The sequence below is a fragment of the Macrobrachium nipponense genome, chromosome 5, assembly GCF_015104395.2.
Source record: "Macrobrachium nipponense isolate FS-2020 chromosome 5, ASM1510439v2, whole genome shotgun sequence".
In the NCBI taxonomy this organism is placed as follows: Eukaryota; Metazoa; Arthropoda; class Malacostraca; order Decapoda; family Palaemonidae; genus Macrobrachium; species Macrobrachium nipponense.
The window spans coordinates 72,170,175-72,187,348 of record NC_061107.1 but is presented as its reverse complement, the minus strand read 5'-3'; the positions used below and the strand labels follow the sequence as shown (position 1 = coordinate 72,187,348).

Here is a 17,174-nt window from a genome sequence, read left to right as displayed (position 1 = left end):
TGAAATATACCATATATATATATATATATATATATATATAGATATATATATATATATATATATATATATATATATATATTAAAAATGTTCTGGTTTAAAACGCAAATTCAGCAAGAATTCCATAAATAAAAGGAGCCCACAAAAACGCCAAAATATAGAAAGTAGTATTATATTTCAGAGACTGCTGTCTTTCTCTCTTCAGGTAGAGACAGCAGTCTCTAAATGTAGTATTTATTTTCTATATTTTGGGGTTTTTATGGACTCCTTTTATTAGATGTATATATATATATATATATATATATATATATATATTATATATGGATCAGCGTGAAGGTGGACTATTGGAAACGTTGCAATTCATTTCATTCTTTATTTCCTACGTTTCGTAATATCATTATTACATCTTCAGGGAATCTGTTAAACAATTAATAAAATTACTTTAAAATTACTTTAAAAATTACTCTAAAATTCAACATTTATAAATTACAACACAATTAAAAAAAAACATACAGAAACGAAAACAAAACAAAAAATAAAAAGACCAAAGACCGCTAACCAACCTTATGCCGAGAAGGCAAGAGACAGAATGACAAAACATAAATAAAAGTTAGCTCAGGTACAGTTGTGTGGAGGAGGTCCGGGTATTTAACTGGGGAACCAGTTGTTTAATAAATATTGACTCTAGGATAGGCAGTTCATATGCATTGTTCGCTTGGCCTATGACTCGGAAATGGCTTCTTTCTATATATATTTTACAATTTTTTAAATGGTTTCTTATATTAAAATGTTCGGGATTGGAGAGCCTACAGCCAGTACGGAAACTTAATCCCCGATGAGAGTCGATTCTGACCCGCAGTAACCTCCTCGTGGATCCGACATATGTCCCAGAGTTACACTTAGGGCAAGTATACTTATAGACCACGTTGGAGGTCAAGAGAGGGTCCAATCGATCTTTATATCTGAAAAAGGATTAAGTTTCCGTACTGGCTGTAGGCTCTCCAATCCCGAACATTCTAATATAAGAAACCATTCAAAAAATTGTAAAATGTATATAGAAAGAAGCCATTTCCGAGTCATAGGCCAAGTGAACAATGCATATGAACTGCCTATCGTAGAGTCATTATTTATTAAACAACTGGTTCCCCAGTTAAATACCCAGACCTCCTCCACACAACTGTACCTGAGCTAACTTTTATTTATGTTTTGTCATTCTGTCTCTTGCCTTCTCGGCATAAGGTTGGTTAGTGGTCTTTGGTCTTTTTATTTTTTTTGTTTTTTGTTTTCGTTTCTGTATGTTTTTTTTAATTGTGTTGTAATTTATAAATGTTGAATTTTAGAGTAATTTTTAAAGTAATTTTATTAATTGTTTAACAGATTCCCTGAAGATGTAATAATGATATTACGAAACGTAGGAAATAAAGAATTGAAATGAATGCAACGTTTCCAATAGTCCACCTTCACGCTGATGTGTCCTACTGGCCGTCGCCTTCCTCTGTCTCCTATATATATAAATATGTATACATCTAATAAATAAATAAATAAATAAATAAATAAATATATATATATATATATATATATATATATGAATAACTTTATCACGAAGTATATAAAACGTGATGCTATGTATAAATAAAGGTTTTTTGCCACGAAGGAAAAAAATGAAAAAGCGAGATAGCCAAGTACTTTCGGTCCTGTTCAGACCCTTTACTGAGCCAAACTGATTTTACAAAGAACAACATAGTCAAAAGAAGGCTTAATATACAAACTGACACTACCAGATTAGCTATAAGGGCGATTTTCACTCTACAGAAAGGAGGAGCCGCCAGAGGCTAGCCACACCTTGAAGGATACCCGCAATAAACAAGTGATTCTTCCAGAAAACAGTACATTTTGAAAAAAACACTGAAGCATATACAATTTAATATCATGAATTTTTACACAAATTTTCCCAACAAAAATTATTAATGAAAAGACGAAAGAAAATATAAATATATATATATCGAGCAAGAGAAAGAGGGAGAGAGAATATCGAACCAGAGAGAGAGAGAGAGAGAAAGAAATAATAACTATATACATGTGGGACTAATTTATTAGTTGTTCATTTATTTTGAGGTCCTTCATAAACATCTTACAAATATATGGGTCCAAATGGTACATTCCCAGACTAAGATTTAGGTTGTTTTTATTAGTGATTTGTACAATTGCCGATTCCAGTAAATTTCTTGAAACATAATCATTAGATCTAGCAATTACCGAGGTATCACCCCAATTAATACAATGAGATTTTTCACTCAGATGGATAAACAGTGCATTTGAAGTCTGGGCTGTTCTAACTGTATACTACATATGTTGCTTTATACGTACACATAAATTTTTACTTGACTGACCAACGTAAAACGAAGGGCAATCCTTACAAGGAATTTTGTAAATGATGTTGTTATTTGTTACGGGACTATTCTTAATTAGCATATCTTTAATGGTATTGTTATAAGAGAACACTACATTAACATTAAACGATTTAAATATTGATTTTATGGTTTCAAATCCACGAAAATAAGGTAAGCTAAGTACATTTTTAGGCATTTCTTTTTCATTAATAGCAACATTATAAAACTTTTTGTGAGCTTTTTGATAACATAAATCAATTAAATGAGGTGGGTAGCAGAGATCGTTTCCTATCTTTTTTATGTATTCTTTTTCTTGGTCCAGATATTGTGGACTCGTGATACTCAAAGCGCATAGGAACATAGAAGAAAAAATTGAAATTTTAATATTAAGATGGTGGCCAGAATAAAAATGTACATATGTTAAATTATTTGTGGGTTTTCTATAAATACTGAATTTGCATTGGAAAGATTCTCTATGTATTAATACATCTGGAAAGGGATGACATTGTTATTTCATTTCACAGTGAATTTTATGGATGGCACTAAATTATTCAATTTAGACAGTAAATCATTTACATCGATACCACCAGGTAAGACTACTAAGATATCATCGACATATTGGTACCATTTTAAGGGGATAAGTGTGATATTCGGGAGGTGTTGTCTCTCTCTCTCTCTCTCTCTCTCTCTCTCTCTCTCTCTGGTTCGATATACTCTCTCCCTCTTTCTCTTGCTCGATATATTTATATTTATATTTTCTTTCGTCTTTTCATTAATAATAATTTTTGTTGGGAAAATTTGTGTAAAAATTCATGATATTAAATTGTATATGCTCCAGTGTTTTTTTCAAAATGTACTGTTTTCTTGAAGAATCACTTGTTTACTGCGGGTATGCTTCAAGGTGTGGCTAGCCTCTGGCGGCTCCTCCTTTCTGTAGGGTGAAAATCGCTCTTATGGCTAATCTGGTAGTGTCAGTTTGTATATTAAGCCTTCTTTTGACTATGTTGTTCTTTGTAAAATCAGTTTGCCTCAGTAAAGGGTCTGAACAGGACCGAAAGTACTTGGCTATCTCGCTTTTTCATTTTTTCCTTCGTGGCAAAAAACCTTTATATATATATATATATATTATATATATATATATATATATAGTATATCTATATAAATGTGTGTGTGTATATATGTATGTATATAAACCACAAACCAAAATGAGCTGAGTAAAAAAAAATATGACAAGTTATTCTTATTCCATACAAGTAACCATCAAAGAATTACACACGGCTTAAAAGTTACAAGGAGTTACAAGGATTAGGATGTCTCAAAGACTTGTTAGTCCATCCGAGGAGACATCATGTGCTCAGAGGCAGAAATCACATCGTACCTGATCCATGACCGTCGTTTGCGGATGACTCATTATACTGGTGCGAATGCTGGGGAGCTCGTCCCTCGCCACATTCTTCCTGGGATCTCTCAGTTTCTGCAGTGCATTCTCAGCCTCTACTAACTTGCCCTTCCTCACGAGCCAGAAGGGTGACTGGGAACGTAAAAAAGAAGTTATGTTTTTCAGCTCAGGTTGCTCTTTTGTTTTGCGAATCTGCCTGTCAGGCATATGTAAAAACTAATGAATGGATGCTGATGGATCTTGGTGGCTTCTACTAACTTGCCCTTTCTCACGAGCCAGAAGAGTGACTGGGAATGTAAGAATGAAGTAACGTTTTTTTTAAGCCCAGTTTGCTCTTTTGTTTTGTCAGTCTGTCTGTCAGCGTGATTATGTAAAAATTAATGAATGGATGGTGATGATACTTGGTGGAAATAGTCATTGGGTGAATCCCTCCAAGTGGACTTTGGTGAATTTTGGCAATGTATTTTTTTAACATTCTAAATCTGCAATTGGCCTCTAGCAAAAGTTTGTATTGTAGAGAGAGCCACAAAATTTCACCAATCCGCTCGCTCATTCTCGATATACACCACGAGATGATAGATTTTCGGTGCATTGCGATAAAGATTTGATAAACTGTCATTATTAACTTTACTATTATTGTCACTGGTGCATTTTTAAGAAAATGTTAGTGTCTAACTGCCCCTTCTGCAAAATCAAAATATATACCAATTACCCTCTTGTATTTGCAGATGAGGACAATGACAGTATTTGGGTAAATTGTTTTTTTTTTTCACATTTTAACTATGTAAGTAAATACTTCTTTGAAATTATGTAAAACAGACGGAAACCGATTGCCTTTGTTTTTGCAATCGACTTCCTACCAAATTTTGCGTTTTAGAGCGAATGTGTTTCGGACTTGACACTAATGACTTAAGTTTTAGTTTAATTGTTCTGTAGTTACAGTTAGTAATGTTATTCCATATTAAAATACATCATCTAAAAATTGTTGATAGTACAATGATATCGCTATTCTAACTTAGTATGATTCCTAATTAAACAGTTGAAGAGAATATCCATTGCTTGTTTACTGATTTTACTACAAAAGTTAAGAGGGGATTTATTTAAAAACAAATAATACCACTATTAGCATGATTCCTAATTAAACAATTGTTTGTTTACTGATTTTACTACAAAAAGAAGTTAAGAGATGAGGTTTATTTTAAAATAATATATATTTGTCTAATGACACCCTAATAACTTGAAACCTTTCCCTCACCTCAGGTATGACGAGGGAGAGACAGAAGAGCGGCAGGAAGGGCAAAGCGCAGAGTCCCGTGACGACCTGCCAGGGCAGGACGTACGAAAGGACGTAGACCACCAAGACCCCGGAGGACACAACCAACTCCGGCAGACAACTGAGCATCCCACGAAGGTGGGGCTCGACCAACTCCGCCATCAGAGGATTGGTGAGGGTAGTGAAGACGCTCGCGACAAATCCCCCGCCCAGGCGACCCATGTAGAAGATGGGTAGGTTGGGCGCGAAGCACTGCAGGAGCCAGAAGCCCGACGCGGGCATGAGGAGCAGAGAGAGCAGGAGTCGCGGGCCTACCCACTCCATCATGGATCCTGCCAGGAGGTTGGTGGCCATGCCCACGATGCTTGTGCAAGACACTAATGGGGGGAGCGAGAGAGATGCAGGGTTGATGATTTTTTTATTAATAAAAATTCAAAAAAATTAAAAATCAGTGATTTATTTGATTTTTTATTTATTTTTTATATGATTTTTCAATCCTTTTTTTTTTCTCAAAATGTATTTTATGACAGAATTACTATTGATTTATCTTTTAGGTTTCCAGTTCTGGCCTAAAGTAGGTACTTGCAAATTTTTTTTTATATAAAAATAAATAGATGCAGCACAGTTATGCCTAAGTTTTTATTAATCTGCAAACCATAGTTTTCAATTTGTTTGCTTTCAAAATAAGAAAATAAAAAAAATTATAATTAAAAAATCTATGATTTTTTTTAGTGAAAAAAATCAATGATTAAATCATTGCCAACCCTGACTCAGAGATGAGTTGCTGTTTTAGATTCAGATTTAACTGGCCTTACGCCAGCACGGGCTCTTGCTCATAGAGCAGCCCGTAAAAAGGGAGATGAGAGAGAAGTCAAAATAGTGAGTCCAGCTCCTTCCTTTATTTAATATTATTTAACCCATGACAAAAGTAAATAGTTCCGCCTTTCTTTGTAAGTCATTTATTCAGAATATGAAAAAACGTACTACACCGCCTTTCTTTGAAATTATGAAGTTACATACTTGACCTACCCTTTGTAAGTCATTTATTTGGAATTATGAAAAAAATGTGGTAAAGCAAAAAGAACCTCACCTATCCACTTTACATCATCATCAGTGACGTTGAATGCAGCCGAGGTGTCATTTTGGAGGTCTGGTAACACTGCAGGCCATCCAGTGACTAGCCCTGCTTGAACCATACCAGCCGATACAATGAAGCCGCATAGTACCTGCATTGATCAAAATTGATTTTAATTACTGTGTATTGAATTGCGTTCATCAAGAGTAGAGGAGGTAACGAATTAAGCATTTGATAAAAAAAAGGAAGGTAGGTCCTTCGCAACCTACAGGAGAGTCATTTGACTACACAAAATCAAAATTTTACCGAAAGGAGAGAATATGGAGGTATAAACAGCAGCCTACAAATAGACATTCCCCTTTCCTGGTGTACGTGACAGGCAATACAATCGGAGAATCAAAGCTAACAATAACGTGAAGCAACGTCATTCTTTGTGTCATTCGAATAAAACGTTTACAGGAAAAAGTGGCTTATCGTCTCACGACTTTGCAACGGGAGTCGAAGAAGAAGATAACGCGAGGCACCTCTGAGGTCTGATCGGTCATTGCATAAAAGAGATTACGTCACTGGTGGTTTTCTCTTCCCGTTCTTTTCATTCTTCGGTCATGTGACGGGAGAGGATGTAAATAACCTGTCTCGTGAGTCAGAGTTCAGGCGAAACAAGACGCATGGAAACAAAAGAGCAGCAGTACTCCTTCCTTCGGCTCGAGATCAGCGACTCGCGCATTTCTGGGTCAGGATGACAAAGATAACTTCAATAGGAATCGTCCGCTCATTCCGCCGAGTTGTTCCTCGTATGTCAGGGTTGTCAAGGCGAATGAGAATATAATTGTAAACTCACGGCGTCAATTTACAATAACCAGCTAAAAATAGATTAAAAAGATTGCAACTATCTTCTTTCGCAAGAGAGACACCCATTATTCAGAGGATTTCCAACAATTGAACACGGAAGAAGGTATAGGCTACCATACCCAATTTTTCTGATAAACTCTTCATATAACGGGCAGCTCATTCAAAAGATACTTAAATCAAAGTGAACGACATTTTTTGAGATCTTAACTTATCGAACTCAGTTTTGTTGCCTCCATTATCGATCTTTCTCGTCCTTTCGAATATATTTCGAGAAATTGGATGTGAGTTGTTGGTTGATACACAAAGTGGCAATACGATACGTAGAATCTTGTGTAAAACAATATACGACAATATGAGTGTCATCAGTGGCGGATCTAGAAATCTTTAATGTGGCGGGGGACGGTTGGTCACTTAGGATTATCATATAATATATATGTAATACGTACGCACATACGGTAATGTATATCAATATCTATATATGTATGCACACCCATATATATTATTATATATATATATATATATATAGATATATATATATATATATATAATATATATATATATATATATATATATATATATATTACATACTAATTGACATGTAACTCAAAACAGCTTATTTTCCAAATAAACTAGAAGAATTTCATTCATTCTACTCACTGACTACCTAGATCTCAACTTTCTGAATGACAGCTTCGATAGGAAAACTACAACAGAGTAGACAAGAGTAGAGTCGTTATAATATGAACTGTTATTGCGAAAAAGATATTTACAAAAAAATATATAAAGTTGCAAGATATACATCCTCATGCATGTGCTCACGTGAGTTACGTAAATTCATAAAAGAAGAAGAAGAAGAAGAAGCTCCTATCAAGCCAACCGCATGACATTTCGATCGTCATCATGTGATCAAAGTTGGTAACTAGACACCGGTTTTTGCGGACACGTTTCCTCTCTAACCTAAGACGTTTTCCTAGAAAAGGAGATTAAAAAACTTGTTGGCTAAATGAGACCTTTCGTTATCTCATTCCGTGGCTATACCTATCCGGTCGTGTGTTTTTTTTTTTTTTTTTTTTTTCCAAAAGAATAATGAGTGAAGTATCACATTACACACATAAACTGCATACAGAAGAACTCGTCAGTCAGGGTAACAAACTGGATGAATCTGTGACTGGTAGGATTTGTAAAATTGTTATATATTTCATTCATTTGAAAAACTGACAACTTGAATGTTCATTATTGCATAAAGACAGATTTCCTTTCTTTATAGTTACCAATTGATCAATTAACCAAACATTTTTTCTCACTGAAAATCAGGATAACAAGAGATCATCAGACGAAACCAAACGTTATTCACTTTTCTGTCTGACGAGTTCCAAGGATATGAGTAAGTCTGACATTATACTATCGAGTTTCTCAGCAACAAAAGTGGTCAAGAGGCACGAATTGGTTATCTTCATCTGAATTGACAAAGGAAATCCAGTGGTCCTCTCAGTGTACAGATGATCGCAGGTCACGGGGAAGTTCAACACATTCGTGAGTCATCGAAATAAAAAAAAAAATAGCCTGTTATGTTCAAGATATTACAAAGTAATAAAAAATGTATCTATTTATGTAATATTTTGTATCACTATGTTACCACTTTGCCTTACAATGAAAACACTGTATTTAGCATTTTGTCCAACAAGATTGATGGAATAATTAAATTATGATGAACATCTAATTATTTCACGAGACACCCGTGAAATTCATCAGACATCAGTGCCATGACACTCTTAATTAACCTGACCGAGAACAACTTAATCCACAAAGCAACGTCCAGCCATGACACTGCGTCATAAGCCAATATTTTTTTTCTGTAATGACAATGAAAAATAAAAGAAAAGCCGACCTCGCACATCTTTTTAAGAAAGTCACGTTCCCTTCAATGGTTGTGATGTAAAGCTATACGTCTCTATCGTGACCTGAGCACAAATGAGCTTTCTGAACCAAAACATATATATAGAAAGGTAAAATGAGGGATTTTCTATTCTATTTTATTTCTCAGTGATTTTCTCGATTGAGTGCATAATTACCAACCTTACAGTTAGAGTGAATAATACTATAGCAAGCAAGAATGAAAATAGATCTCAATGGAAGGAAATATGTCACTCTTTTTGCCGTAATTACCGGAAGCTTAATTCTCTCACCTGTTTCAGAGTTGCGGAGCAGCATGTCCTCGGGGGTGGTGGATTTTCGTCCATCCTGTTGTTTTTTTAAAAAATGACTCTATTTACGGCTGATTTACTCTGATTTGCTCCTGTTTCCTTGTTCTTTAGTTCAGCGTCTCATGGCAACGTAAAGCATATGTAGTCCTATTTGGGAACAGACGCCAGGCTATTATGCAAGAAAATATCATAACCATAATTAGTACTTATTTTTTTAGCCTGATCTGGATGTGGATGATATCCTGGTTTTCAGAGCGTTCATGAGTAGGTTCCAAGACCCATCGCTTTTTGAAATGAGTAAAATTCAAAGTAATGCAGTATCTGAAAGGAGAGAGAGAGAGAGAAAAAAAATGAAATTCTATTGGTTTTTCTGGTTTTTTGTTACTACTTCTTAGCACTAGGAAAAAAATTCACTAGAAATTAATGACACATCTTGCAAAGACAAGATCAAATGTTAATCTGTTCACAAAGATAGATACCTACACTCAACACAACCTAAGGGGAAACATACACACACACACACACACACACACACACACACATATATATATATATATATATATATATATATATATATATATATATATATATATATATATAATGTGTGTAATATATATATATATATATAGATATATATATATATATATATAATTAACTACCACTATCAGAAAAAAGTATGACAGCAATAAACACGAGATAATTTAAACAAAAGGAGACCACTTCAGTCAAGACAAAGCAAAGACTCTGTAAGCGACCGAGACTCCATTATAGAGCATCCAAACCTAAACCCATTAAGCAAAAAATAGACGGACGAAAGAAGCAGGTATCCGAAAATCCATAAATATATAAATAAAATAAAAAAAGCATAACCCTAACCCACAAAAGGATCCCATTTCCGACTTGTATATTACCAAGAGAAAGCTTGCAAATGTATACCACCGTGTATACCCAAAGTAAGAGGAAAGGAAAAATGAAAGTGCCAGTACCGAAACTGAAAAACAAGACTCAATGATGATAATGATAATTCGAGACGAAAATGACACCGAGAAGGACGAGGTATCTGGTGACAGGGTGGGAGAGGCAGCCGAAAAGGGGTACAACGTATGACTGGGTTCAGAAGGAACTCACTGAGCTCAAAGGTCCTGAGAGAAATGCAGAAAAAAACAACTCATTAAGAGAAATAACATAGGATTAAAACTTAGACTGTGGAGAAAGTTGTCTTTGAAATGTAAGCATTGCTCCCATACTGCACAAGGAATGCACAGTAATAATAGATAGATAGACAGATAGTTAGACATATGGATAGACAGATAGTTAGACAGATAGATGATAGATAGACAGACAGATAGGTAGATAGATAGATATCTATAGAACAAATAATGATAGATAGATAGATAGATAGACAGATAGTTAGTCAGATAGATAGACAGATGATAGATAGATAGACAGATAGATAGATAGATAGCTATAAAACAAATAGGAAAAATGAATTCTGAAGATAAGACCATACGGCACAAGGAATGCACAGTAATGACAGACATATAGATAGATAGATAGCTGCAAAAAAAAAAAAAGGTTCAAATGAATTCTGGGGATAAGAATCAATTTTGTGATTGTAGTCAAGTAGTTATCAGGGAACACAAAAGAAAGGAAACAATTGATTTTAGAAATTCATGGATTTAACCTCCACCGAGTGGATGTGGGATGGTAGGCTACGCCTGGTGGGTGTTACAAACCCCCTGAACGAAGAAGAATGGATTATTTCGCTTAGTTTAATAACACACAGGATGGAAAAATATCTATGACAAGGCATGATACGACCTCCAGCTTACTTAGGGTGCGTGCTTAAATCTATGGTCCAATAGAGCATTGTTTCACCAACGAAAGTTAAAATAAATACGCTGTTATAAGAAATTATTTTTTGGTGCTGTTTAACGTCCACATTATTTATCTTTTTACATTTTCTAACAAATAAATCATAAATATCATATCCTAAAATTCCTGTTGCTTTAACCTAACACGAAACACCTTTTTCAACCCCTTTTGGGCTTTTCCATAGACCTTTCCTACCCCACCCCACCAAGAAGAAGAAGAAGAAGAACAACAACAACAACAACAACAACAAAGTAGTTTGTAAGACTTACTCCAAGAGTAAACGAAAAGTGAGATAGTTTTGTTTATTTGTTTGTATGGTGTTTTTAAGTTGCATGGAACCAGTGGTTATTCAGCAACGGGACCAACGGCTTTTCGTGAATGAATTCACAGTTCTACTTTGCGTCTCTCTCTCTCTCTCTCAATACAACATGGTGGAGGTTTTAGAGTTCATATTATGGCTTCAGAGTCATCATGACTCATTGTTTTAATCTCATCCTTATTAGTAGAACATCATTAATAACAGAAGCTTTTATAGGCCTTTCTGCATGCAACGATAGAGAGAGTGTGTGTCACTAAGGGACAGAGTGCGAGTTACAAGGATTGGATGTCTTAAAGACTAGTAAGTCCATCCGAGGAGAGAGAGAGAGTCCACTAAGAGACAGTCAGAGAGAGAGAGGAGCGATAAAGAAACACTGAGAGAGTGAGAGCGAATGAGAAAGAAGAATACGAGACAGATACAGAAATACACATCTCTCACACCTCAATGGAATGCCCGAGAATCGAACTCGCGGCCACCGAGGTGTCAGGTCAAGACCATACCGATCACGCCACCGAGGCGCTAAAAGTGAAATAGTGGAAGAATGGTGGTTCATCTGTTAAGAAGATTTGTGATTCAGTTGTTCAAACGCTAAAAGCAACAGCTCAGGTGACGTGCTTTCTAGATGATCAGCAGGATCAGCGGTAACCAGCAAGAATCGTTCGTTTCAAAACAAGATTCCAGATTACATAATTTGTTTATCTGTGAACATGATTCCATATTCGACGTGCTATCATGGCTACAGAAAATATTTTGGGTATTAATTATAATAGCTAATCGGTGATATATTTAACAGGAGAGGATTAAACAACTCTGACAGGTTGATCGGAATCTTATTAGCAGAACATGTTGCAAGTAAACACTTAATTACAAACAGTTGTGAAATGAAGTATAGTACGCGTTCAGTACAGGTAACATTATTTCTGACTCCCAATAAAAAAAAATATCTTCATAGGTAGCAGAAAGCCTACCAGAAGTATGAAATCGCTGTTTCTGTTTCTAAACGGTGTATCAGAAGCAACAAATTGTGGCAACCCACTCAGGTAGTGAAGAGAAGAAACGTGGAGAACAAATGTGCATATTTATTGAAAAGTTGAAGAGTTTTAAACCAAGCAAGGGGAGATAGAAACCTTTCTCTCAGAACCGCCACTAAAACACTAGGACATCGTAGTGACTGATACGTGAAACCATATTGCACATTGTTTTTTTCCAGTCCAAATCATACACCAAAAATGTCTCAAAAAACTCAGCCAAGAGAAGGACCACAAAGCAGTGTTCTAATAACCACATTATTCAGTAGATGCTCCAAGGAATTATCATGGTTTATAAAGAAAATAATAAGGTTAAAATGGCCAAAATAGGGAACATACAGAAAGACCCAAAATGGTTTCACGAACAGCAGAGTTGAAGCTAATTTAATCATAAAACCGAATGTTTATAAAGTGGGTGAAAATGAGTTTTTTAAGTTTGCAAATGAAACACACTATCGAAAAAAAATAAAGAATTTAGGAGTAGTAACTGATGAAGAACATAATATGTAGTGAAAATAGAGCACTAGAACCTATGAAATACTGAAAAATTTATACTTAAAAAAAGAGCTTTATCCATAATTTATCCATAATTGTCAACACAAGTCTAGATACCTATTAGAGTCCGTCAAATTACTTCATGAAGAGCAAAACTAGCTTTATTAACTAAGAAGTCAAATTAATAATGGATAACACCCAGTCTTACTGGTCTTCATTGGATGTTTTTTTTAAACACTAATATAAAATGTGTATTTTTACTTATATCGTCACATAAGAAAAAATTTGAAGACTTCTTACAGAAATATATATCGCAGATGACGTAGGAACACAGAACGAATATAATTATAATGAAGAGTAACAAAAAAGTTGCCAAAATCTTGAGACATTAAGAGAAACCGGTTGTGAGACGGAAGATAAAACGTTACTCATTTAAAACCGCAAACTTTATCTGAGAAGTGTCTGACCGATGGCAGAGAGAACGCCCAGCCTTCAAGGTTAAGATTAGGGGAGAAAAAAACGGTGATGATGTCTGACTCTATTCATGTATGTAGGTATGTATGGATGTGCGTTTATCAAGAATACATACACACATGCGCACACACATGTATATATATATATATATATAATCCTTAAATCGACGGGAGAAAAGTATATATATAAGTGAAACAGGGACTTGGAATAAGTACTTTCGTAGTATATTCTACATTTTCAAGTTCACACTGAATATAAAAGAAGTTGACAGGCCCTTTATACACAAAAACAGATTTAAGGATATTCTGAAGTACGTGTTCCTTCGTGCTACAATGGATATAGATATATGTACGTATATAACATCCACACACCTTTTCACCTACACTAAATTACAGGTCTATAAATTTCTCATCCATTCAGGCTTTCACAATCCACACAAACAATTTCTCTCAACAAGTCAGCCTCCGTTTTCCGTTCATTCATAATCAACATGACTTCCAGTCAGGAGAGTACGATAGATTGAACTCTTAAACACTGCATCATTTCTCCATTTCATAAACAAACTGATACTCGCATTCACTATACAAATTACAACGGAGGGAAATGCATACTAGACGTTACTAGCGTGTTTGATAACGTATGGTTATTAAGCGTTATTTAATAATAGTTTTGTCCTCACATACCTGACAAAATATAACAAGAATCTTGCTTCTTCAGTGGAAGAAAGTTGAACACTACTCACTCCGTACAGTTCAACAGACACTGCTGGGCTCAAGGCGAAGGTCGAGAGACTCGAGACGCGACGGTAGTATGATGAACGCGAGGCAGCAAGAACGTATTTAATGTCACTCCTCGATGCCAACTAGCAATAACTCGAGCTTAAACTAACTTTCTTTTTTATCTGTTTTGCTGGTTATTTCAGGGCGTATATTCAGCACGATAGGCGAGAATACGACTGTAGATTTTCGAGCTGACTATAAAAGTTCATAAAAGGTTTGTGATTTTACTTTAACGCTAACATATTTCTGTAAGATTTAAAAAATCCAGGACGGGTAAGTTGTCATAAAAAAACATAATGCCTAACCCTCGTCACCCTCATATGACTACGGATTATTTTAGCGAGACGATGACTCAAAAACATCAGTTTCTTTAACTTTTCCCACTGAAGAAAGTCCAAGGATCTAGTTAATGAAGAGCTTTTCTTCAATTTTATTACCAAAATTTGCCAGAGCCCTTTACTTTAATATGCTCTGTTGCATATCCTTCGTATTGCAAAATTGGAATGCCTATATTAGGGTTTGAAAATAGACGACTCTGGGGGATTAAGGGAACGCAGAATAGGCCGAGAATTCCACATTCTCCAAGTCTATAGAATGCATGAATGATCCACCTGTTGACCTAGGCCTAGAGGCTGTGACTTCGGCGCAACGCTGACGGAATTCAGAAGACTTGCGTGAACAGAACACGAAAGTTAACAATAGTACCAAGGAACCCACACACTCTCGAGACGTGTGCAAAATTCAGTCATTTTTATCATAATAAAAACGTTTTTATTACCTTCTTTTATGGCACATTAGGTGTCACTCTGCAAATTCCATTTTTTTCCTCTTGCAATAAAAGCCATGCAATTCATTGTCTACACAAACGTTAAACAATGCACCCTTGCATTTGCACTGACGATCATTTCAAGTTTATCAGAAAAAATACCCCATTTCAGATATTTTCGAAGGTTATCGTCACAATAACAAAATGACATCTTGCATTTTTTCCCCAGAAAATTTCAAGTATGATCTTTTAATGTTAGTAATGTTGAACACTAGTAAATATAGAATCCAACGTATTCATTGTAGGTAGCTTCCACTCGCGTGTTACAGAATCATCTAACTTGGCCGTCACTTAGAAATAGCCCTACCGGTACACATTTTTTTCTTTTTTTAGTAATATCTAGCTCGCAGACTCAATGTTTAGCATATAGAAATGTTGCAAAATGATTAAAAGGTACAGTGGTACCTCGTTTGTCGAACGTTTCATAGGTCGAACTTTCCGTTTTTCGAACAAAATTTTCGAGAAAATTTTGTATCGTTTGTCGAACAAATGCTTTACTTCGAACTGACTGATTATCTAGTTTATACTTGTATTTGACGGCCTGCTGGGTCTTACACGTTAAACTGTATTAATTCATTTTTTAATTTACAATATATAGATTAATGATAACAATATTCGACAAAATACATTAAAGTATAAAGCATTTATTATAAAATTTAGCTTTCAATATAACATTTAGCATAAAAGATGTATAAAATTGCACGTAACCGTGGTGACGTCACGCCCACCTGACTTGAGACTGAGCGAGGAAGCGTTGATATATTGAGGAGAGAAACAGAGAGAGTTAAAATATTACTGTATGTATGTAAAAGCAATAACAATTCACATAAAAAGGGAATTTCTCAATAAATTTAACGTAAAGATAAAGTATGAAAACAATTAAATGCAATAAAAAAATGTCTTAATTGAGCCAGTGTCCAGTGCGCCGAGCGAGACGGTCTAGTTGAACAATATCAACAAAATAGTAAATGAAAGAACAAAGCTTTTCACAGTAAAATTTAGTACAAATGATTAACAAAATCATTTGTCATTGCGGTGATACACAGCTAATTATGATGTAGAGGGAGGTAGCGTTTATATTTTTTAGGAATAATGAAGAGGCAGTAAAATCTTTACTATATGTACGTAAAAATAGTACCAATTCACATAGAAAATAAAATGTTTTTTCACAATAAATTGAACGTAATGATGAAATATGAAAACAATCAAATGCAATACCTAAAAATGAAAAAAAAAAAAAAAACTTCATTGAGCCATTGCTCGGTGTGCCGAGTGAGACGGTCTAGTTGAACCAAGATCTACAGAATATAAGGTCATGTCATACCCAGCTTAAACTGGGGTACAGGATTAAACGGCTAGGTGCGTGACGTCACAATAATCGCAGTCAGGCCCCTTAACCTATAGCAATACTGCCTTTACTTTCTCTTTTTTTTCCTAAATACTTTTAGCTATTCGATAATTAAATTAATAGTCAGATGTAGGTTCTTCATTCTACTATGTTAAGAAGAATAATCATAAGAGAGATCATTAGAACATTTTCGCCAAATAACATTGAAATTATAGAAAACCTACCTTTGCTTTCTTCTTTTTATCCGTTATTAAATACTATTATCTGTTACCAAAGGAAAACAATAGTCAGAATAAAAACTATTTTAATATATTAAATAATCATGAGCGAGTTCTAAAGAACATTCTAAACAATAATATAAATATATCTAAATTACACATTTAACAGATCTCCATAAAATCACATTTTGCACATATATAGCTACGTTGCTAACTTTTTCAATCTATGTACCGCCTTTCTGGAACTACTAATGTGTCTGTTCAAATTTCGAATTCTAAAAACTGTATGGCATGGAACAAAATATTTCGACTTTTGAAGTTATTTGGATGTGACTGCTAATTATATCCGCTAATTTAATTATCGCTCCTTTAAGGCTGTTAAAACATTTTCCTCCCCTGGTGAGAATCAAACATCTTATCCATACATTTCAAATGATCAAGAAACACTAGGTTTCATTAGTTTCCCTTCACTAAAGCTTATGGCACCAATCTTTGTGTCATCTTCCTTTGTTACTTTTGCTCCTAAATATTCCAGTTGTGGAAACTTGCGAGCAATGAACCCGCCAATATATGGCATCTTCCCATGTTTGTTCTTCAACTTCCTGGTCTTTGAAGTCATCAC

The 17,174-nt window shown here is 34.9% G+C and overlaps 1 protein-coding gene across 2 annotated transcripts in view; it reads right to left on the bottom strand.

The window, feature by feature from the left end:
- LOC135215400 (facilitated trehalose transporter Tret1-like) overlaps positions 1-14,223 on the bottom strand; it is an 18,302-nt gene extending 4,079 nt beyond the window's left edge. The window contains exons 1-5 of one of the 2 annotated variants that reach the window (XM_064249999.1): positions 14,124-14,223; positions 9,173-9,511; positions 6,150-6,285; positions 5,042-5,436; positions 3,766-3,918 (exon numbers count right to left, since the gene is read on the bottom strand). In XM_064249999.1, the coding sequence (XP_064106069.1) occupies positions 3,766-3,918; positions 5,042-5,436; positions 6,150-6,285; positions 9,173-9,226 (738 nt within the window). In that variant the 5' untranslated portion in view covers positions 9,227-9,511; positions 14,124-14,223. Of the gene's footprint in view, positions 1-3,765; positions 3,919-5,041; positions 5,437-6,149; positions 6,286-9,172; positions 9,512-14,064 lie in introns of both variants that reach the window. The other variant, XM_064249998.1, reaches the window with a different exon arrangement.
- Between the last annotated feature and the right edge of the window lie 2,951 nt (positions 14,224-17,174).